General features: G+C 38.9%; 1 protein-coding gene across 1 annotated transcript; it reads left to right on the top strand.

The window, feature by feature from the left end:
- The first annotated feature begins 809 nt into the window (after positions 1–809).
- LOC139734467 (centromere protein I-like) lies at positions 810–19,865 on the top strand. Its single transcript, XM_071645251.1, has 16 exons — positions 810–915; positions 1,792–1,929; positions 2,698–2,816; positions 3,855–3,962; positions 4,673–4,768; positions 5,240–5,470; positions 7,174–7,320; positions 7,918–8,038; positions 8,888–8,967; positions 9,993–10,110; positions 11,350–11,569; positions 12,314–12,467; positions 14,362–14,486; positions 15,945–15,999; positions 16,393–16,602; positions 19,453–19,865. Exons 1-16 carry the CDS (start codon positions 810–812, stop codon positions 19,651–19,653), a joined length of 2,229 nt encoding a protein of 742 aa, XP_071501352.1. The 3' UTR covers positions 19,654–19,865.
- The last annotated feature ends 638 nt before the right edge of the window (positions 19,866–20,503 follow it).

Genomic DNA, 20,503 nt, shown 5'->3' on the forward strand with positions numbered 1-20,503 from the left:
GAATTGCCCATAAGCTTTTGTGTTCTTTTGATAGCTTTATTACTTCTTGCAAATCTTCCAGGCATTACAAATGGTAGTCAGCCATAACAGCTAAATTTGTATCTTCTCTCTTCTCCAATGCCATGGGTTAGCAGTTGGCACATTGGACTGCCAGCTGCTGGTCTATACATGTATGCATCATTCAGGGTAATCTGTTAGTCTGCTTTTAATTGCTCCACAACCAATTTTGTATACCGGTAACTATAATTGCACAACATGAGTATCCTGTGTAGAAATGGTGATGAGGACATATTGGTCAAAATGCACGGTGAGTTTTTGTCAGTTTCAAGACCAATGCTGGAAAAAACAAAAACAAACACAGTACTTGTTGTGCCACTCTGCAGTTTTTATGAAATTTCAATTCCAGAATATGTTTTTTCTTTAACCCGTTGAGGACAAGTCCCGAGTATACTCGGGCAAGTGTCTATGGGAAAGGCGTGTTGTAGCAAAATCAAACTGTCCTCAGCGGGTTAATTCTTCATTTTTGCCATAAAGTGTGAATACTGTGTGACATATCCCACAGATGTAAAAAGACAAGAAAAAATTGAAATAATGATTTTATTGAAAAAAGACTTGATAAGAAAAAAAAAAAGAAAATTTTCGGCAACACTGTCTGTAGCTGAGATTGATTTTGTGAACTGTTCATCCACTATTGCCTTAATTAATTTTCGTAAAACTCTTTTGCTTCCGTACAGGTTCAGATTGTTGTCAGAAGATTCAGCAGCATGCGATTTGACATGATCTAGAAGTTCAAAGGTCATCCTCACCCAATGGCAGCTGCTTCTTCTGTTCAAGAAAGTCCGCAGACTTTGGCAGGCAAGGAGACTCCACAGTCCAGGAAGAAGCTACAGAAGGCTGTCCATTTCTTCACAGATGGTAAGTTCAGGATTCACAGTATCATCGAGGTTAGGGTCAGTCCATGGGGTTCGGTCATCTCTTGTGACAGACTCGAACTCATAATCTAGGCCTCATTAAAACCAAGCAAATATCTGCCAGTAATGACTTCAGAAAGAAAACGGTATCCCATTTAGTTTTGTAGCTCAAGCATCATGGGTATTGTAAAAGTTAGACCAGAGAATTTATTGTTAAGAGTGTTATATAAATGTGTTGTCCATGTAACAGCAAATCCATGAAAGATTTCTGATGTAAATATGCATCACTATAGCAAGGGGTAAAGTTTATATTGACACATTTGCAATGATCTTCATTTTGAAATGAAAAGTTGATACCTCCGTTACATGGACATCATGCAAAATTGTTAGCCCAACCCGATGAACTGACCCATTGGCAGAAAGGCATGAAGTTTACATTTCCTTGGTCTTATGCACTAAAAACAACAAACGAACAAAAGAAGAACAAAAAGTGGAATGGGGGTTCAATGTCTTTGTCTTGCAGTCTGTAACCAAGCATCATTACAGTACTCAAATTATAAGTTCTCTACTACATTGTATGAAGCAGTTATATTACATGAGAAGTTTAGCATGTGTGAGCCATTAAAAATGAACCCATTATGTATGCTATCACTTCTGAGCATCATAGTGGATCGAAGTTGTATGTTCACCTACTTTCTCTCTGCAGTCAGTGATGATGAGGTAGATGTGTATGAATAATATTTTTGGGTGTTTTTTTTTTAATGCTGTGTTCGTGAGTGCTTGTATTGTGATAACTGTAATAGTACACTCAGTGAGCAGCCACACTTCCAGAGTCGAAGTCTGCTGACCAAAGGTTTTGTCAATTTATTTTCTGCTGTAGCATCAAGCAACCTAAAAGTTCGTGGAAATGTGAAGCTGAGTCTTGCCCTCGAAACCATCGTCAAAGAGTCTCAGGCGAATGGCCTCGATCAAACGCACATTATCCAGTTGGCGGATGTTGCTGCATCTGGGCGTTTAGGTGAGTAGCTTCATACAGTGGGTTAAAAATTCCTCTTATTTGCAAGTATTGGGATTCTGTTCAGAGTAAGAGCAGTTACCAAACCAATACTTAGGCCTCAAACAAGGTTGTGACACCAGTTTATAACCATCTCAAAAGCAGCTTAGTATGAAATACAAAAAAGTTTACTGACTTCTCCTTTTGAATACACTACACTTGAACTTGTAAATGAGATTGCAAAGTACATGAAAGTATACTCTAGACACCTTCAGATGCAGAGAAGTCCTCTCTTTAGAGATTGGTTTGTTTCAGGAGACCAAGTATTCCTAGTGTTAGTGATGGAGCCCTTGCATGAAAAAAAAAAGGGGGAAAAAAGAATGTATCATGTTTGTCAAGCAACCATGTAACTTCATTAACAGATTCCACAAATCCAGAAAGTGTAGAGTACTAGTGTGTCATAGCTATTGATAGCCATGAAAGCTGGTTCTAATACAACGTCACATAGCCCAAATATATGTGAACACAGTGGTTGCTAACAATGCTTACAAGTACCTGGTTCCAACCCACTGTCCGAAGCCTTTGTGCCGGAATATCTTGTTTGGCACCAGCACTTTTAAAGCTGTAACAGAAGACTATGAAATCGTCTCTTTGTTACTGTATAGATCATTGCTTGTAGTTGCCATTGCAAGTTGTTATCATTATTTTCAAATGTCACATGGTACGTGGCCATGACGACAAACACATCCCTCAAATTAGTGACCCCTCTGTCTCTCTCTGCATCCATGACAGCGGACTCCACCAGCTCACGTCTGGTAAAGAGCCTCATTCCGTCGGTCTGCGTCCCTGAGGAGGCGGCCGTTCAGTGCATCTCATGGATGTGCACCAACAAGCCATCACATGACCTACAGGTGACATACCATCGACTGACTCCATTACAGCTGTAATTTTCGCAGTACTTAAATTTAAGCGCATTTCGCGCAACCAGAAATTAGCGTGAAAATAAAAGCGTGCGAATATTTTTGCTTGCCATATGTTCCAGTAGTTATGTCATGATTCCGTAGAATTAAAAACACGCGAAACTATCTAACCTGGCCGAGCGTGAAAAAATTACTTGCGCGAAAATATCTACTTTTACGGTATACAGTACATCTTTTCTGTCTAGATTTGAATTCTTCCATCCAGTTGGTCAATAGATTAGTTTTCTTACATATTGATATTGTAAGCATACCTTTAAAACAAAGCTTTGTCCTGACATGCAGAAAATTTTTCCGAGGCTTGCCCGACATGGCAACGGCTATCACATGCAAAGTGCATTGAGATGTTGAGATATTGAGATGCAGGCAGATGGAATGTCTTGTTACTAGGCCTTTAGTAGAAAAATATTCATGGATATGAATACACGAGCAAACTGGCCTATTGCTTACCAGATAATATTCGGGGTCATCTTGATTGCTGATTTACACTTTGGTTGCAAATGGCCAATAGCACATAGCTATACTGAGATATTTAGATTCTGAAACAAAGGTTGCACCTGACAATGAGTACATGCTTGCTTATGGCTTACTGGGCATAACTTTAGCCTAATGCATGCAAACTAAATCCCAAGCATTGGGAAGTATATATAACAACAGGGGCCGATCTAAGAATTCCGTAAAGGGGAGGCACCTTTACAAAATTAAAGGGGGATGCTCGCGCCCATCCCTCATTTTTTATCTTTTTATTTCTTAATTTAAAAAAAAAAAGAAGTAAAGAGGGGGCGCGCACCCAGTGCGCCCCCCTCTGGATCCCCCACTGAACAAGGAGTGCATCTTGAAAATAAGAATCTGATTTTCATCTAGAATTTGAAGTGTTTGGATCCAGAAATGCTCTTGGAATCTGATTTGGTGAAGGAACAAAAATAATCACATCTGTCATCTCTTTCATTGCATCTTTGTTCCTCATTGAAGGCCTTGCTCCTGAAATGGATTATCCTGACCTTTGACCTCTTGGACAACACAGAACAGCTCCACGCACTGTATGGCATCATATTCTACTTCATTGAGAATGACACAATAGTGAGTTTACCTGAGTTCATTTACACAGACCAGCAAAGTTAAAATATGTTTCATCTTTTTTTTGCACATTTTTCTTTTTATCTCTATCAACCCGGTGAGGATGAGTCTCGAGTATACTCGGGCAAGTGTCTACGGGAAATATGCATTGTAGCAATATCAGCCCATCCTCAACGGGTTAAGGTTCCATCAGACCCCCCCCCCCCCCCCCTTTGTGAACCCTTCCATTCTCAAATCATAGTGCATCAATCATCTTTAAACACTTTTAATGTTTATCATTTGCTTTGAAACATTTGGTCATATTAATATCTCATAGGGAGACAATTGTATAAAACTGTTCGCATGTTTCATCAGTTTATACACAAGAATGTTCATAAAAAAATGATGGTTTTTGGTTGAAAGTGCAGCAGTTAAAACCCCTTCACAAGGATGCACCCAAGTCAACCCTGCACAAGTCCAAAACTCCCTTAATTGAAAAAAAAAAAAAAATCCACCCTTGATGGATGTAGACATGTACTAATTGTATTTTGTAAGTCGAAATTTGAGCAAGTTTCAGGATCTTTTCCGGACCCTTTATATTCAACGCAGGCGAGGTTTACTATGCACCTGTGCTCACCAATAAATGTGACTCTAGTTGGGAAAGAGATAACCATAGGAATCAAAGAGAGGTGTGGTCAGAGGGTAAACCACTTTCTCCTGTCTCTGATTGACAGTGTCCCCATGCTTGCCACCTGTTGTACCTGCTGACCAGGAGGGAGGACGTCACGGCACACAGGGTCCGACGGTTGCTTGGTGTCCAGCGCAAAGTGGTGAGTAGGGCCCTCTGTTCCTCTCTCATCTTGTCTGCTAGATACACTGAGCTGTTCAAGAATTCAATAATTTCAAGTGTATTACTCCCCAGTTTCCTCTTCTTAGATTCTTTTTGTTAGATAACTTTTAACTCGTGTGTGGCATCTTTCATAAATGTTTGCTCATGAATTGATTTGTAAATTTCTTCTATATGTCAATAGTGAACGTGTGAGGAAACCAAATCTCCATACCATGTTTTTATACATAACTTGGACAAATAAAGAAATGAAATGAAATGAAATGATATGAAATGAAATGAAATGAAATGAATGATGATATCATTTGGTTAATGTTATCTGGCGTATTACTGTAGCTGGCAAATGAGAAACCCTTACAAAGTAAATGTTTGTTTGTTTGTTTTTTTAACCCTCATGTATATTTGAAGTACTAATCTGTTGAACATGAAGCTCAATCTGTCACATCTCCTACAGGGAACCCAACCTCACATCACGGGCCTGCTGTCTGTGTACAAAGTCTTCGCTCCCCACCTGGTCTCGCTGTCTCTCCCGGCCACCCAGAGGGCGTACTTCAAGCTGGCGGACAAGGCGTGGCTGGCGGCGATCAATGGGGCACGGGATCACATCCGGGCCAGGAGTGGTGGGGAAGAGGGCTCGTCGTTTCATGCAGATTTGAGGCACAGCACCATCACGGAGACAGCAATGGTAGGCAACATCATGAGACACATGTCTACAAAGCTTTTAGCTACTGTACGAATATGCCATATATTTCTTGCAGTTTTTATATTTGCACATTTTGTGTGTCTGGTGCCATTCTTGAATTTAACAGCATTAAAAAATATATACTCTGATCCCGTCATGAGTATGACTTGCATGCGCACACGTACTGATACACAGTACAGGATACAGGAAGAAAGGGTGTAATATAACTGTACTCTATGATTGGGAATTGACAACAGGCAAAATGGTCAGGGAGTCCGGATTAAAAAAAAATAGACTCACTAAATATATGGCATATGCAGCTAACTGAGTGCTAGGCGTCAACTTGTTACACTGGTCTTGTCACCATTAGCCTTGGAGAATTATGCACAAGTAAAATAATAATTATGATAGGGATAAATTTCAAGTGAATTTCATCATCTTAAAGGTAGGGGATACCTTTTACAGACCTCCCAAAATGCAGCAAAACATTAAATATGAACCTCAGGGGACTTGTTTAGGCCACTGCTGAGAAATTTGGAAGTCAACAGTTATCTACAATTTGAATAATGCACAAAACTCAACTACTCAGTAGTTCTGTGTGTCAGCCACACCTAAGCCTTTTTGTTGCAGTCTTCTGTATTTTTTATCTATAAACACAAATCTAAAAGTATAAGAGCTGATGTAATAACATATAGAGTGTGTGGCAAGAATGTATATAGAAATGTTTGTAAGTTTTGATGAACTTTCTTCACAAAATATACATGATGGACACACATGCAATGCATGGGTCTGCAAAGGTAGCCTAGTAATGTACTGGAATTTACGGTGAGCCCCGAAAAAAATTCAATTCAAAATCTAACGGTCAAAAAAGTGTACTAAATGTTACCTTCCACTTTCAATACTTTATGGGAGTTTCTAAAATGATACTCTCTTCAACATACCACTGTATTTATACAACTCTTCATTTAAGGCATGCAAATGGGATTCCCTACCTTTAACCCATTGAGGACGAGTCCCAAGTATGCACAGGCAAGTGTCTATGGGAAATGCGTGTTCTATCAAAATCACTCCGTCCGCAACATGGTTAATCTCATCAATACACATAACACTGGGTCGTGTTTACTCCTTATAAAATGAACGGGGGGGGGGGGGGGGGGGGGTAGAGAAATGTCTGTAACTTATTGTGCAATTTGCTGACAGATACTTAATTGTATGTGCTGGGTTTTTTTTCTTCAATGTGTAAAAGTTTGTTGAGCAATATTCATAACTGCAAAAAGTTAACAAGAAGATAAACATTCATTTGCATATATTTCTTTTCTTCTTCATCTTTGCATATTACAGTGTAAAAGAGTGCCCTTTTGCAGTTAGTAAATATCATCTAATATGATAGCTCTTCAGTAGCCTGAGAATGGGTGTCATTTACTTAGCTTTGTCATTTGAAAGTATTCTGCATGTTTTTTCTTCTATCTGAAGTATAATCATGTAGGTAAGATGTCTAGCATAAGAATGATGCAACCAAAGTGCTCACAGTTCTCTTCATCGGGATTCTGCTTTTTACATTTCCTCCCTTACACCCTCCAGCTCCCCATCCATATTCTGTGAAATTAATTTCATTAAAATGAAATGTCAAGTTTTGAATTAGATTACCTGAAACTGCACCGGTCTTACACTCAATGTTTGGCTCTGTACATTTTCTTGGTGTCCAGGTGAGAAAGAGGAGGAAACTTGACCTAGTTCCGGACTTCCAATCCACCCCATTGACCACTGACCGGGAGGCGGAGGTCATGTCCAAGATTTCCATTGGTCAGATCAAGTCTTTTGATGAATTTCTGACAAATTTTGACCGGCTTGAGGTGAGACTTCTTTTTCTTCATTTAAAAGAAAAAAAGTAGAAGTTGAAATACCATGTAAACTTAGGAAGTATGGAATCATTTTTTTAAACAGATAAATACATAAGTGTACACCAATTTGAAAGGAGCTGTTGTCAAAATCCACTTTAGAACAGGCTCAACTCTATTGTCTGAAGCTTTTACTTCACTAACATGTTTTTTTATATGTTGTATTTTGTAGAGGATATGATACTTTGGAAGGTGATGAAGCATTTATGTTTAAAATAGCCGCTTTTGTCCTGTGAATGGTGAAATAGAACTGCCCTAAGCAGTCAAAAAATAAGAAAAAAAAATTAGTTTGAAAGTGAAATTAAAGGGCATTTTGGCATAAGATTTGAGGATTACAACTCTTGATGATTTTTTCATCCAAATTTAAGAAAAAATACAAATGGATTAATATCAATATGTATACTAATACTAATGATTAAGATAGCAGGTAACTTTTTTTTTGTAATCTTCCCTTTTAAACCTTAATTATTGACATTGACACAGTGAAAACTTTAATTATTGAGTAGACTCTACAGATGTGTTTTGTATTTTCTTGTTTGTATTCAAACCAAGCTTCCAAGCCAAGCAGCCGCAGTTCTGCGCTCTCCAGTCTTACAGCACCTCCTCGTCTGTCGCAGAAATCACCACACGATTCATAGACTCAACTTTTGGCTGTCACAGAAACTTCAGATAGGTGAGAATGAACGAGATGAAATGAGCGTTAGGTGCACAGAGAATGTGACTTGAATGTTTGCAAATCTTTGGCTATGAGTTGTTTAGGTAAAATTTAATGTGCACATATGATAAGTATGTCTGTTTTAAGATTTTCTCAATAAATTGTGAATTGAAATCACCACCAATTCATCGACTCAACTTCTGGCTGTCAAGAAAGCTTCACATAGGTGAGAATATACGAGATGAAATGGGTGTTAGGTGCATGGAGGATGTGACATGAATGTCAGTAACTCTTTACCTATGAATTGTTACGAAAAAAATTGAGTGTATGTGTATATTATAAGTGTGTGTGTTTTAAGATTTTCTTGATCAAATGTATATTCAGGACAAGAGTAAAGTTTCTCGTATCTGAAATGCAAATGCCAGTTCGTGCTAAAGATCCCTGAAGAGGGGGAGAGTAAGCCATCTACTGCCAAGGCCCCAAAGTTTTGAGACAACTTGACTAGACACCCTGTGTACGCCATATACTTAGCAAGTCTAATGTTTCACGAATTGGGACTTCCTGGTAATTTTGTGAGTGGTTGAATTAGCGATCTTGGAGTACAGTACTGAATGGAGAAATGTATGCATGTACGTCATATTCATGTCGGGATCAGACCTAATATTTTCCTCTTGTTTTTGAATTCGCAAGTAGCACCAAACTTGCGAAATTTGTGAAAATAAAAAGCTTGCTGAATATACAGTACCTAGCTCTAGCATCTTTGAGAATCGGAACCTTGAACCGTGTCTGCCTACAAGGATATTTTATGCAGTCATTATCATGCTTCCCACTCTCTCCCTCTTCCCCTCTCTTGTCTCCATCCCACAGAGCTGATGAACTCGGAAGGTGACAGTTCACGCACGGAGCAACTTCTTCAGCTCCTCATCAACTTCACCGATTTCATCCAGGTGAGCCCATCACTGCTCAGGGAGTTTTACAGACTCTCAAGTTGTGACTTCCCCGTTCGTGTCCCCAGCACATATCGTATACACAATACATTTAGCAAGTCTAATTTTTCGACAATTGGGACTTCACGACAATTTCAGGAGTGGTCAAATTTGTGATCGTGGAGTGCAGTAATAAACAGAGACATGTATGCAGGAATGTTGCATTCATGTCAAGATTAGAGTGAATATTTTGTGTGTTCTTCAATTTGCGAATAGCACCCGACTTTTAAAATTCGTGAAAATAAAGACCTCGCAAAATATATGCCGTATACAGAAGTTGTGACTTCCCAAGCTATCTTGTTTTCATTCAACTTTTTTCCTCAGCCTTCTCTTGTGGACAGGCATTTTTATGAGACTGAACGCTGTCAATTTTAGTATGTGGTTGGGGCTAATATCCCTTCTTCTTCATATGTCACAATGTGCCTGGTTGATGCCATATGCTGACTTTTGCTGTTTACCTGGGTGCGAACCATGAGGAGTCTGCATTATTGCCTGTTTTTTGATGTGGGGTGATCCACTTCACCGTGTTAGCACCCTGCTCTTTGGGATGAACGAAATGAATGACATCAGATCTTTGATGTGTGTGAGTGGTGACTCCCTCACACACAAGACCTCCATTTAATGTCCTATGCGAGGGACAACTGATATCACTGATTTGTCGAAACATGGGAAACTTTAGATTGTTGTGACTTTTTAAAAAAAATGTTAGGTCCAGTTCTGTTCACCTGAATTGACTCTATTCATGACAGCACCGGTGCGCAAAGAAACACCCGTATAAAGCACCGTATAAACGCAATTATTATCATTATTATTATTATTATTGTTATTATGACAGCCAACTTGAATGTGATGTGCAAGTCCACTTTCAGTCATAATCAGGAAATCTGATACCTTAGTTGATCATCCAAACGTTGTCATGTTGCTTTGATCTGATGAGTGAGGGCAAACAATGATTACCCACCACTATTCATCTGTTTTCCCCCCAGGAGAGTGTTCCAGTCTGTGAACAATTTCTGACCAAGTACCTCTTGACCTGGAATGGTTCTGACTATCGGCCGTACATCCTCAGACTGGTCAGCAGGTTTAGGATATATCCGTTCCAAGGTGAGAACAGTGAGAATTAAAATAAACTCATCTTCATCTTAAAACTGGAACAGTATTACGCCAGTAAACTGTCCAAAGTTCAGCCTATATATGCCCATGCATCTAGCTATAACTCGCTAAATTTTTTTCAATTGGTAAATCCTCAAGTTTGGTCCAATTTGTAAGTTAGTCCAATCAGGCATACCAATGCCTCGATCCAGATAGAAGACCATAGTGACACAATCGGGGTTAGATGGATTAAGTAATCTCTATTCATTATCTAAATTAAGGATTCTTGCATCAAACTGTTTTTTTGTTGCAACTGATTTAGATATTGCCCTTCGTCAACGTAAATAAACACTGATTATTCAATGTTTGAGTAAGAACCATGATAAAAATCAGCGACATGTACATACTCGGGTAGGACACTCTATTCATTAATAGTTTGTCCTTCCACATCTGTGCCAGTCAGTGTATAAAGCACCATGCAGGTTACAGATATCTTCCTATGGATTTTCAACAAAATCCTACTTTGGAGAAAATTTGTATTATTTTAGTGACATTTTACTCACAACAAAATAAGGACGTGTTTCGTTCGTACACGATATCACAGTGACCAAGACACAAAGTTTAACAGTGTCTGGTAAAGGCCAAGTTGGACGATTTATCTACTTTCAGAAGATCCCAACTATTCTTTTGAGTGTTAGTGTGAGACTGTGTAAGAATAGTTTGAGCATTTTCAATGGCATTAGAAAATGATGCTAATCTTTCCTTCTCGATCATAAGCGTGTTTCTGTGCATCAATTACATTAAATGTTATGTGGACAATTCCTGTGTTCACATTAGTCCCCACACCACAGGACTTGGCCTTCCAAAACCATAGTTGTGAACACTCACTGGGACTTGTCCCTCTGTCCCCACAAAGCAAGTCGGGGGCCAGGGACAGAATTTGGAGGGGAGTGTGTCCCTCGGGCCGTAATTGATAGCACCTAGCTGTGCTCATCAAATGTGTGCATGTGCTATGCTTGGTTTCAAGTGGCAGGGCTCACCCCAAGCCCCAATTGCCCCCACAGCCCGGGGACAGTCCAGATAGCAGTGTGCACAGTCGGTCATAAAAAAAAAAGAAAAAAAAGATAAGATCTCTGGTGACTGTCCAAGCAATGCTGGGTCCAATGTGAACACAGGATGTATGATATGCTCATTGATGCTTTGTGCACTAGCAAAGTCTGAATATCACCTCTAACACGCTCCACTTTGCAGTCCTGAACGATTTGGTCCTGGAACCGCTGCGGACCCTGTTCTTCTGCTCCTCGGCCTACTTCAAGTGCCAGCTCCTGCACGCTCTGACGGAGCTCCTGCGGAACTACGCCACCCTGGAGATCCCCCGCTACAGGGAAGTGGCGAGCAGGCAGCGAGAACAGGAGGAGGAGGCTGTGCTACGAGGGGAGAAGGAGATAGAGGGCAGCACCTCTGGATCCAGGTAAGGGGGGGGGGGGGATGGGAGCAGGGAGATGGAGAAACTTAAACTTGTTTGTGATGGTTCCATGACATTTGCTCCTGCGACAATTTGCTCCCATGAGAAATGTGTACACTAAGCCAAACATAAATTCTACCTACAGACATCACCCTAACCCTAATCCTACTCCTCACATCAAACTGAACCTACATTGTAAAACCCTATCACAACCCTTACCCTAACCCTAGGTCCTTGGAGAAAGTTAGTCCAGAGCAACTGTGGCAGGAGCAAATGTTCTGTCACTGTTTGTGACAAAATGAAATTAGAAAAAAGACTTTACAAAGAGAGGAAAATTATTATGATTCAAAGCAGTAAAACAGAGCAGTAGATATCTAGCAAAAGTTTTTTGTTTGTATATATATATCTACATTAGAGAAAGTGCATTATAAGAATTAACCTATTACTCTTTGAATGAATGGACTGCTATTGCAAAGGATCATAGAATACCAGACCAGAAAACCTGGTTGTGACATCTCAATTTTTATAATCTTGTTGGCCTGATTAAAAGTTGCTGGAAGTTTGCCCTATGTTCTTATAGCACTTATTTTGTGAAGATAGACATTTTCAATGAATTGTTATTTTATTTAACTATGAAAGAATTTGTTAAAAACATAATTTTGTTTGTTCCAAAACAACAAAATCATCCAAGAGTCAACTTTTCTGTGATGTTTCCATTGCTTCTTCTTCATCTTGCAATGTTCAAAACAGTGCGGGAATGTTTTCCACCCGCGTGGACTACTTTGACCCCCTGGAGACAGTGGAGAAGCTGGTAGACTTTGTTGAAGGCATGTGTTCTGTGGCGCTGCAGATGGATCAGAACCACACCCTCATCATGCACCACACCCTAGCCTTCTACGAAGTGGTGAGTGCCTGCTCAGGTGATCCGCCCCCTTTTACTGTACTCAAACTGGGTTTGGAGGATGATTATCACCCTTTGGACTACTTTATGACTACTTCCAGATCACCGCATATCTTACCTCCCAACTGTTCAGTTTTAATCTGAATATTCAGATTTTTCACTGACAGAAAACGCTTTAATTTCAGTGCGCTCTGATTTTTGGAAATATCTGTTGATAGTAAAGTATATGAAATTTATGAAAGTTCAGATTTTTGAATAATTTTTCTTTGCTTGTTCAGATTTATTAAGTCTCAGGGTTGGCAGGTATGCGCATGTATGCGACACACTCTTTGCATTCAGGCAGTACATGCACTATATACTAAGTTTCTTGAAGATATCTGAGCCATTTCCAAGATATGGAGCAAATCATTAATTTTTAGTAGCATTTTCATTTGACCTTTGAACTTTGACCCCAATTACCAAAACTTTACCTAGAGAATCTTTACTCAGGTATACATGTATACACTAAGTTACTGTACATGAAAGTACCTACAGGCATTGCAGAGATATGGGAAAAATAGAGAAATTTGAAGAATTTGCCCTTGATCTTTGACCTTTTACCTAAAGCAATTGCATACAAATATGTCCACTCATACATACATGAGCCAATTTCATCTGGATACCTCAAAATGCTCTTGTGGAAGTTATGCTGTCCACAAAATTGATAATAGACGGAGGGACGGCTGGACAATCCAAAAACATAATGCCTCCGCCAACACTTACAGAGTTATAATTCAAGAAAATACATGATGAGGTATTCATTGATTGCTGTCATTGAAATCAATGCCTGTGTTGTACAGTATGTCCCACAAAAAATTACAACGGGGCCCTCCGCAATGATATCTTTAAAGATAGTGAATCAATTTAAATACAAATTCAGGGTATGAAACTATAACTCATTGCCAACATCTTACAGAAAACCCCACTCGATTTGCTTCAGTGGTCAAAGAGAAATACAGAATTTTGTAAAGGATGTCGGGAATCTCTTCTGTCCAAGTTCTGTCTATTACTCACACACAAGATCATCGAAATGCTAAACTCGGAAGAATCCGATTCATGACGTCATGCTTTACAACAATCCACATTTCTCTGTGACCGCTTAACCAAATCGAATGGGGATTTCTGCAAAATAGAGCTAAAATGTTATATTTTAAGACCCTGAAGCAGCATTTTAAAAAATTCATCATATTGGACATTATCAATGCGAAAATCTGATTGTAATTTTTGGGGGGACATACTTCAGTAAGTCGCCCCAAAAATTACAACCAGATTTTCGAATTGATAACACCTAATATGATCAACCTGTCTAAGTGCTACTTCAGGGTCTTAAAATATAACATCTTAGCTCTATTTTGCAGATAACCCCATTCAATTTGGTTAAGCGGTCACAGAGAAATGTGGATTGTTGTAAAGCACGTCATGAGTCTGATTCTTCCAATTTTAGCAATTCAATGCTCTTGTGTGTGAATAATAGACAGAATTTGGACAGAAGAGATTCCCAACATCCTCTACAAAATTCTGTATTTCTCTTTGACCATTGAAGCAAATCGAATGGGGTTTTCTGTAAGATGTGGGCAATGAGTTATAGTTTCTTACCCTGAATTTGTATTTAGATTGATTCACTATCTTTAAAGATATCATTGCGGAGGGCCCCGTTGTAATTTTTTTTGGGACATACTGTACAGTGTGTATGACACATATTGTTGCAATTTAGTCTCACATTTGTATCAAACTTGTATTTTGTTTACTCTAAGTTTCTTCCTACTGCAATCGGACTCAGCCAGCTCTTCAACTTTGTCTCCTTTAGATTTTCTAGCTCCACTAATGATGCTCCATTTTATGTGTCTGTGTGTTCTAGGTGTCCTCCCTGTACACTCGACACAGTCAGCCCTACCTTGTGGTTCCCTCAAAGTCCCTGGCCTACAGGGCTGTGTTTGGCTTGGATCCCGTAGCCTGCTCCAGACTCTGCCAGATACTTTGCAAGTGAGAAAAATTATCCACCTTCCTTTTTAAAGAGATGGTATAGTGTTGGTTGAGATGTGGATTCAGCTTTTAACTTTTTCCAAGATAATTAGAAAACATTTTATGATATGTTTAAGAGCATATAATTTTAGAGGAATTTAAAGTGTATTTCCAAAAACAAAGTAAAAAAGAATGATCCTAATAAAAGGTGGGTCCAACTTTTTATTGAGATCGCTTTGTTTTGTACCATAATGCGTTACACCAAGAAACTGCCACTGATATGTACTGGTAGCTGATTAGCATAGCCATAGTTTCCACTAGAAATATGCTTACATTGGAAAATTTTGAGTAAATACATGATTTTTCAGCTAGATGTATTTTTTTCGCGTCAGGAAAATCCACAGAGAGCGCACTCTCTGCAAGCTGTGTATAGATCAAAAGTCTCATTGATAAACTATGCGTGTGTATGCTACTGAATCTGCGTGTGTTGTCTATGCATTTCCACTCGCATTGTTCTGCTTGGGTGCTCTCCTACAGGAGCGGCTTTCATTTTGTCCCTCAAAAAGGGTCAAGCTTTCGTTCATCGGTCAAGTCTTTCATCCTTTTGTCTTGGTGAACTTCACTAATCATCCCCACCCTAGCATATACATAAGAACATGCTTTTGTTCTTGTCTATGCACATGTACAGTGGACGGAAAGTAGACCAAGGAATCGTGCGAGCACAAACCCCTCGCGGACAAAGGCCTGCCAATTTCAATAGAGTATGTCTGCCTGTATGGTAGAGACAAAAGAAGGATTAGTAGGTACTTCCTTCTCAAGTTGACAAAAGACACTCTTCCAGGACGCGGGATTTACTTAAGTTTCAAATACGGGATCCGGGACTAAAGGACTCAGATTTGGGAATGAATTACTGAGGCAAAAAAAGAAATTGAAAAGACAAAATGAACTGCCAATATCTTTGGAATTATACTACTCTAGAAGACAAATTTGTTATCATTTGAAAGAGGAAATGTAGCTCTATAACATTCTCACAGAGTCAAGGGAGCGTTCTATTGAAGAAAAATCACGATTGACTCTTTCTTTTCATATTACACAAAAATTTATGATGATTTTTTAATGATATCGATTATTTCTGCAATATTTCAGGTTCAGATAGATATTACAGCGTACTGACTACATGACACACAAGGCTAATCATTTCTTGAAATTTGTTGTGTAGAACTCAATTCAAAACAGTTGATATATGTAGTTTCAAAGATATGGCAGTTTTAAATTACATTGTTAATCCAGTTTGTAAACTTTCTGGCATTGGGTAAAAACGTCTGGCACGTGAGGGGTTTTGGGTCTGGCACATTAAGAGTTTGATAATAAACAACAAAGTGATTGCATGGTTAAATTCTAACCAGCTGACTTGTTCTCTGTTCCTTGTTCTCACTTTTACTCTGTTTTAAAACTTTTCCTTCTAATATAATTCTGCAGCTATAAGCATGAATTCACTGCATTGAAAGCGAGTGCTGACAAGCATCAACAGTGGGTGAGTGCATTACTTTGTTTGTGCTCTAATGTAAATCATGAGTCTGGGCTGATCTACATAGCTCTCTCGATTCAGTGAAAATGATATGCTTTGAATAGTATGAAGTCCTTACTGTATGCATAAAGTGCATTTTATGTCATCTCCATCAGCTGAAAGGGGTGATATGATTATGGTTGAGTGGAGATTCAGACTTTAACTTTTTGCAAGATAATGAGAAACCACTTATGAAATATTAAAGAGCATATAATACTAAGAGGAATTGAAAGTTTATTTGCTGAATCGGTTTTAAATTGGCCGAGATATCCAAGAACAAAGTAAAACAAAGTGGTCCTACTGGAAAAATTTTCATTTCTAGTTTTACAATAACCATGATCATGTTATCCTCTTCACCAGGACAAATTCAAGAAGAAGATCGTGCCTTTCAACAGCATCATCCTCACCCTCTGCAACTGTCTCTGGCGGAGCAAGGCGTTCCACCCCAGCAACGACCATGGCGTTGCCTTGGCGACTGCAGAGGAGATGGGCATAGCTCGCCCCCAGGAGATGTTCTCCATGCAGGGGAGTCTGGCAACTGTCGGCTTCTGCAAGAAGTTCTTCGAGGAGGTGTGTACTTGTGAAAAGTTTGTGTGCTGTATGCTATGCACTGTAATGTGTAAAATAATGCTATCAATAATGGTATTGTTCAATCAGCATGAAACGTGTGCATACTTATACAGATACAACATACATCCTTACATGTAAGTACCATGATATTACATGCATGTGATACACACAAAATGTTAGAGAACCTGTCTGTAGTGACCACCTGTATACAAAGACTGAATTCTTTTTGTCTCCCTTGCGTGACCTACTATAGACAGGTTTGACTGTAGTAGGAAGACAATTGCACCCAACCATAATAATGTGTTTTCTGGGAGTTGATGGTATGAAAGATGGTATAGCTTTGGTTGAGATGAGGATGCAAGTTTTAACTCTTTGCAAGCTAATTAGAAACCACTTATAACATGCAGTGAAACCCCGTTATAACGAGGTCCGTGGGACCGGCAATATTACCTCGTTATAACCGGTACCTTGTTATATCCGTACGCATCAAAAACAAACAAAAAACATAGCACAACATCATACATGTACCCATCAATGGAATTGAAGAACATCCTTTGCGTTGTTATTACACAATTATGGATCATTATTATTGAGAGAATAAAGGGAAATTATTTGTGAATTAGACGAAAAAGTAGGGGCTGAAATGAGTTGAATCTTTGTAATAACCTTGTTTGTGAAGTTTTTCTAAGCAACAGCGCAAATAGAGTAACATACAGGCCTTGTTTACCGTAACTTGCGAGGTATTTTTACGCTGTTGGTGCCCAGCGGGAATGCGATGATTTCATGAATCATGTCGGCTGTAATCTTGTACAATGTATGATCATTGCGTCCGAAGGGATTAAAAATGCGTTCTTTATTTTCTTCCGAAAATCTCTTCGCGTTTTCTACATCCGTTCTTGAAAAATATGCGACAGGACTAAATGTGGAAGGTTGTGATCCTTTTTACGCAAATCTGTACCTGGTAGACCATTCTGAAAGAAAGAAAAATCTTCATTGTGAAATGCAGTGTAAAAATTGTGATAATGAACAAACCCAGACCTATTCAAACTAATAAATGCCTTTGTTTCTTTTTCTGATTTAGGTTAACATGCGTCATTCAACTTTTTTTACGCTACTGTCACCTGGCGAGATCGCGATGATCTCAGAGTAACATACGTGCGTTGTTTACCGTTAACTTGCGAGGTATTTTACGCTGTTGGTGCCCAGCGGGAATTCGATAATTTCATGAATCATTTCGGCTGTAATTTTATACAATGTATGATCGTTGAGCCTGAAGGGATTTATAATACGTTCTTTATTTTCTTCCGAAAATCTCTTCATGTTTTGTGCATCGATTCCGTTCTTGAACTGTTAAATGCGTTTGTTTCTATTTCCGAACACCGATTAAGTCATTGAACTATCTTTTACGCTACTGTCACCCGGCGAGATCGCGATGATTTCACTGATTATTTCAGCTTCAATCATGCACATCATATTTGAATTATCATTTGTTAAATGATAATGAACAAATTCAGATCTATTCAAACTAATATATGTGTTTGTTTCTTTTTCTAAACACCGATTAAGTAGGTTAACATGTGTTATTCAGCTATTTTTACGCTACCGTCACCCGGCGGGATAGCGATAATTTCAATAATTATTTTGGTTTTAATCATACACACTCATATTCAAATTATCATTTGTTAAATGATAATGAACAAATTCAGATCTTTTCAAACTAATAAATGCGTTTGCTTCTTTTTCTGAACACCGATTAAGTAGGTTAACATGCGTTATTCAACAATTTTTACGCTACTGTCACCCGGCGGGATCGCGATGATTTCATTAATTATTTCGGCGTTAATCATCCGCACTCATTTTGCTATCCAGCAAAAGACCTGGAAGTCGGAACTAAAAATGGAAAGGATATAATGATGATATAAACACGCATTCCAATTGTCCATTTTTGGCCTAAAGTGTCGCTATTGACATGAAAAGTTTTTGAATGAGTTATCCTTTTTTTTTTTCCTCGTTGCGCTGTGGTCTGACCTAACATCACGCACGCGTATCTCGCGACAAAGAAAATCGAATGATTATCTTTAATAATTCAGTAGGAACATCGGATGGCATTCCTGTGTCGTATTGTGTGGTTTAAAAAAAAATATGGAAGGAACGGTTCTCTGCAAAACGTGAAAAAGACGTAGATAGCGTGAATTTGGTTTTCAATGTTTCGTTTGTTGCGTGTTTGAAAGCGACAATTTAGTCAAGAAATGGAACCTCGTTATATCCGATCAAATTGCTTATGTTTTTCTTTATCATGATGCGCCGAAATTGTCCTCGTTATAACCGGAATCTCGTTATAACCGAACTCGTTATAACCGATTCGTTCTGCTATAGGTTTACACGCAAAGGAAAACGGGACCGACGCGATCACCTCGTTATAACCGAACTCGTTATAACGAGGTTTCACTGTATTGAAGAGCATACAATTCAAAGAGGAATTCAAAGTTTATGTGATGAAAATCGGTTTTTAAAATGGTTAGATATTCAAAACAAGGTGAAACTAAGTGGTTCTGATCAAAGGTGAGTTCCTCCTTTTAGTAGGATCTATTTGTGTTTGGATATCTCAGCCATTTTAAAACCAATTTTCCTCAAACTCTGAATCCTTCTTAGAGTTAATTGCTCTTTCATATTTCATAAGAGGTTTCTCTTTATCTCACAAAAAAAAGTTGGAACCTGAAGCACTATCTCAACCAAAACTAAACCCTCCCTTTAAGCAGACATTTCAGTGTAGTTAAGAAAATGACTTAAATGATTCAACCAATGAGATAGTTACGGTAGTCTTTGTTTTGTTTTGTTTTTGTCGTACAGACGCAGCCATCCGACAAGCAGGTGGAGCCCCGTATGATCAAGAGCGCCCACAAGACCGTGTACATGGAATTCCTGCGTCGGGAGAGGATGGCGGGTCTGGTCAACTTCCTGGAGACATTCATCCGTCGGAGCAGCAGCGCCAGCGCCAGCACCACTGTCGACAGATCCGAACCCTCCATTGCTTCACAGGAGGTGGCGTGAGTCCACTCCAATCAGCAAGTTAGCGGGAACTCTCTTGGTAGCGTATAAGGTACAGAACTGGCAGACAGTCTGCATCTTTTCACCGACATTACGTTTGTCGATAGCGACTGGCAACGAGTCTCAATACTTGTCGAAGTATGAGGTTGTCTCCAAACATTCAAGATCATCAACTATGCATGCCAGGATGTACGTAACCCCCTGTGTGCCACATTATTCTAAGACTGCAATACATGAGTACTCTTAAAAAACATTCTGTTTTTAAAAGCCATGTAACTTTTTTTTTTTTTATAGAAGCATCTATGCTGAGAAATGTGTGGGGAAGAGTGGTTAAAATAAAAGATTTTTGTATTTGAAAAAAATGTGAAATTTCTGAATTTCCAACCAAGTCATGCATTTGACATTTTTTATCAACTTTATTATGGAGTAACATAGTGATAGGTGACATATTGTACCTTTAATATCTTTGACAAGGAGTAAGAGTCTATTCTGTTGCAATTAAATGTTTCTGTGGAAGCCAACAAATCTTGGCAATGTTGCATTCGCTGCTACATGTGATATGAATTGTCATACCGACATAGTCAAGTAGAAGTCCTGAGTGCCGGATATTTTATAATTTGATATTGAGGTAAATTAGTTTTCACATTTGATTGCAAACTAGACTACGTGGCCCTGATCGTACAGAGAACATCGTCTTGATTTTGATTGAATTCTGTGTGTATGAAGTTTTCACGAGATGTAGAGTGTATGCCATGGATTATGACATTGTGTAAGTCATATATTGGTAAATCCCTGATGCACTTGATTAGTGAATCTGTACAATAACCTGAAATATAAATTGACTTTTCATGTG

The sequence above is a fragment of the Diadema antillarum genome, unplaced genomic scaffold (assembly GCF_040938485.1).
Source record: "Diadema antillarum isolate AM-2024a unplaced genomic scaffold, OU_Dant_1.0 seq00000526_RagTag, whole genome shotgun sequence".
In the NCBI taxonomy this organism is placed as follows: Eukaryota; Metazoa; Echinodermata; class Echinoidea; order Diadematoida; family Diadematidae; genus Diadema; species Diadema antillarum.

Bases quoted from the DNA above. Each gene is read 5' to 3' on its own strand.
- LOC139734467 (XM_071645251.1), top strand. From the start codon at position 810: ATGGCAGCTGCTTCTTCTGTTCAAGAAAGTCCGCAGACTTTGGCAGGC. The intron at 4,769-5,239 runs GTGAGTAGGGCC...CATCTCCTACAG, and splicing joins TTGGTGTCCAGCGCAAAGTG to GGAACCCAACCTCACATCAC. The intron at 5,471-7,173 runs GTAGGCAACATC...CTTGGTGTCCAG, and splicing joins CCATCACGGAGACAGCAATG to GTGAGAAAGAGGAGGAAACT.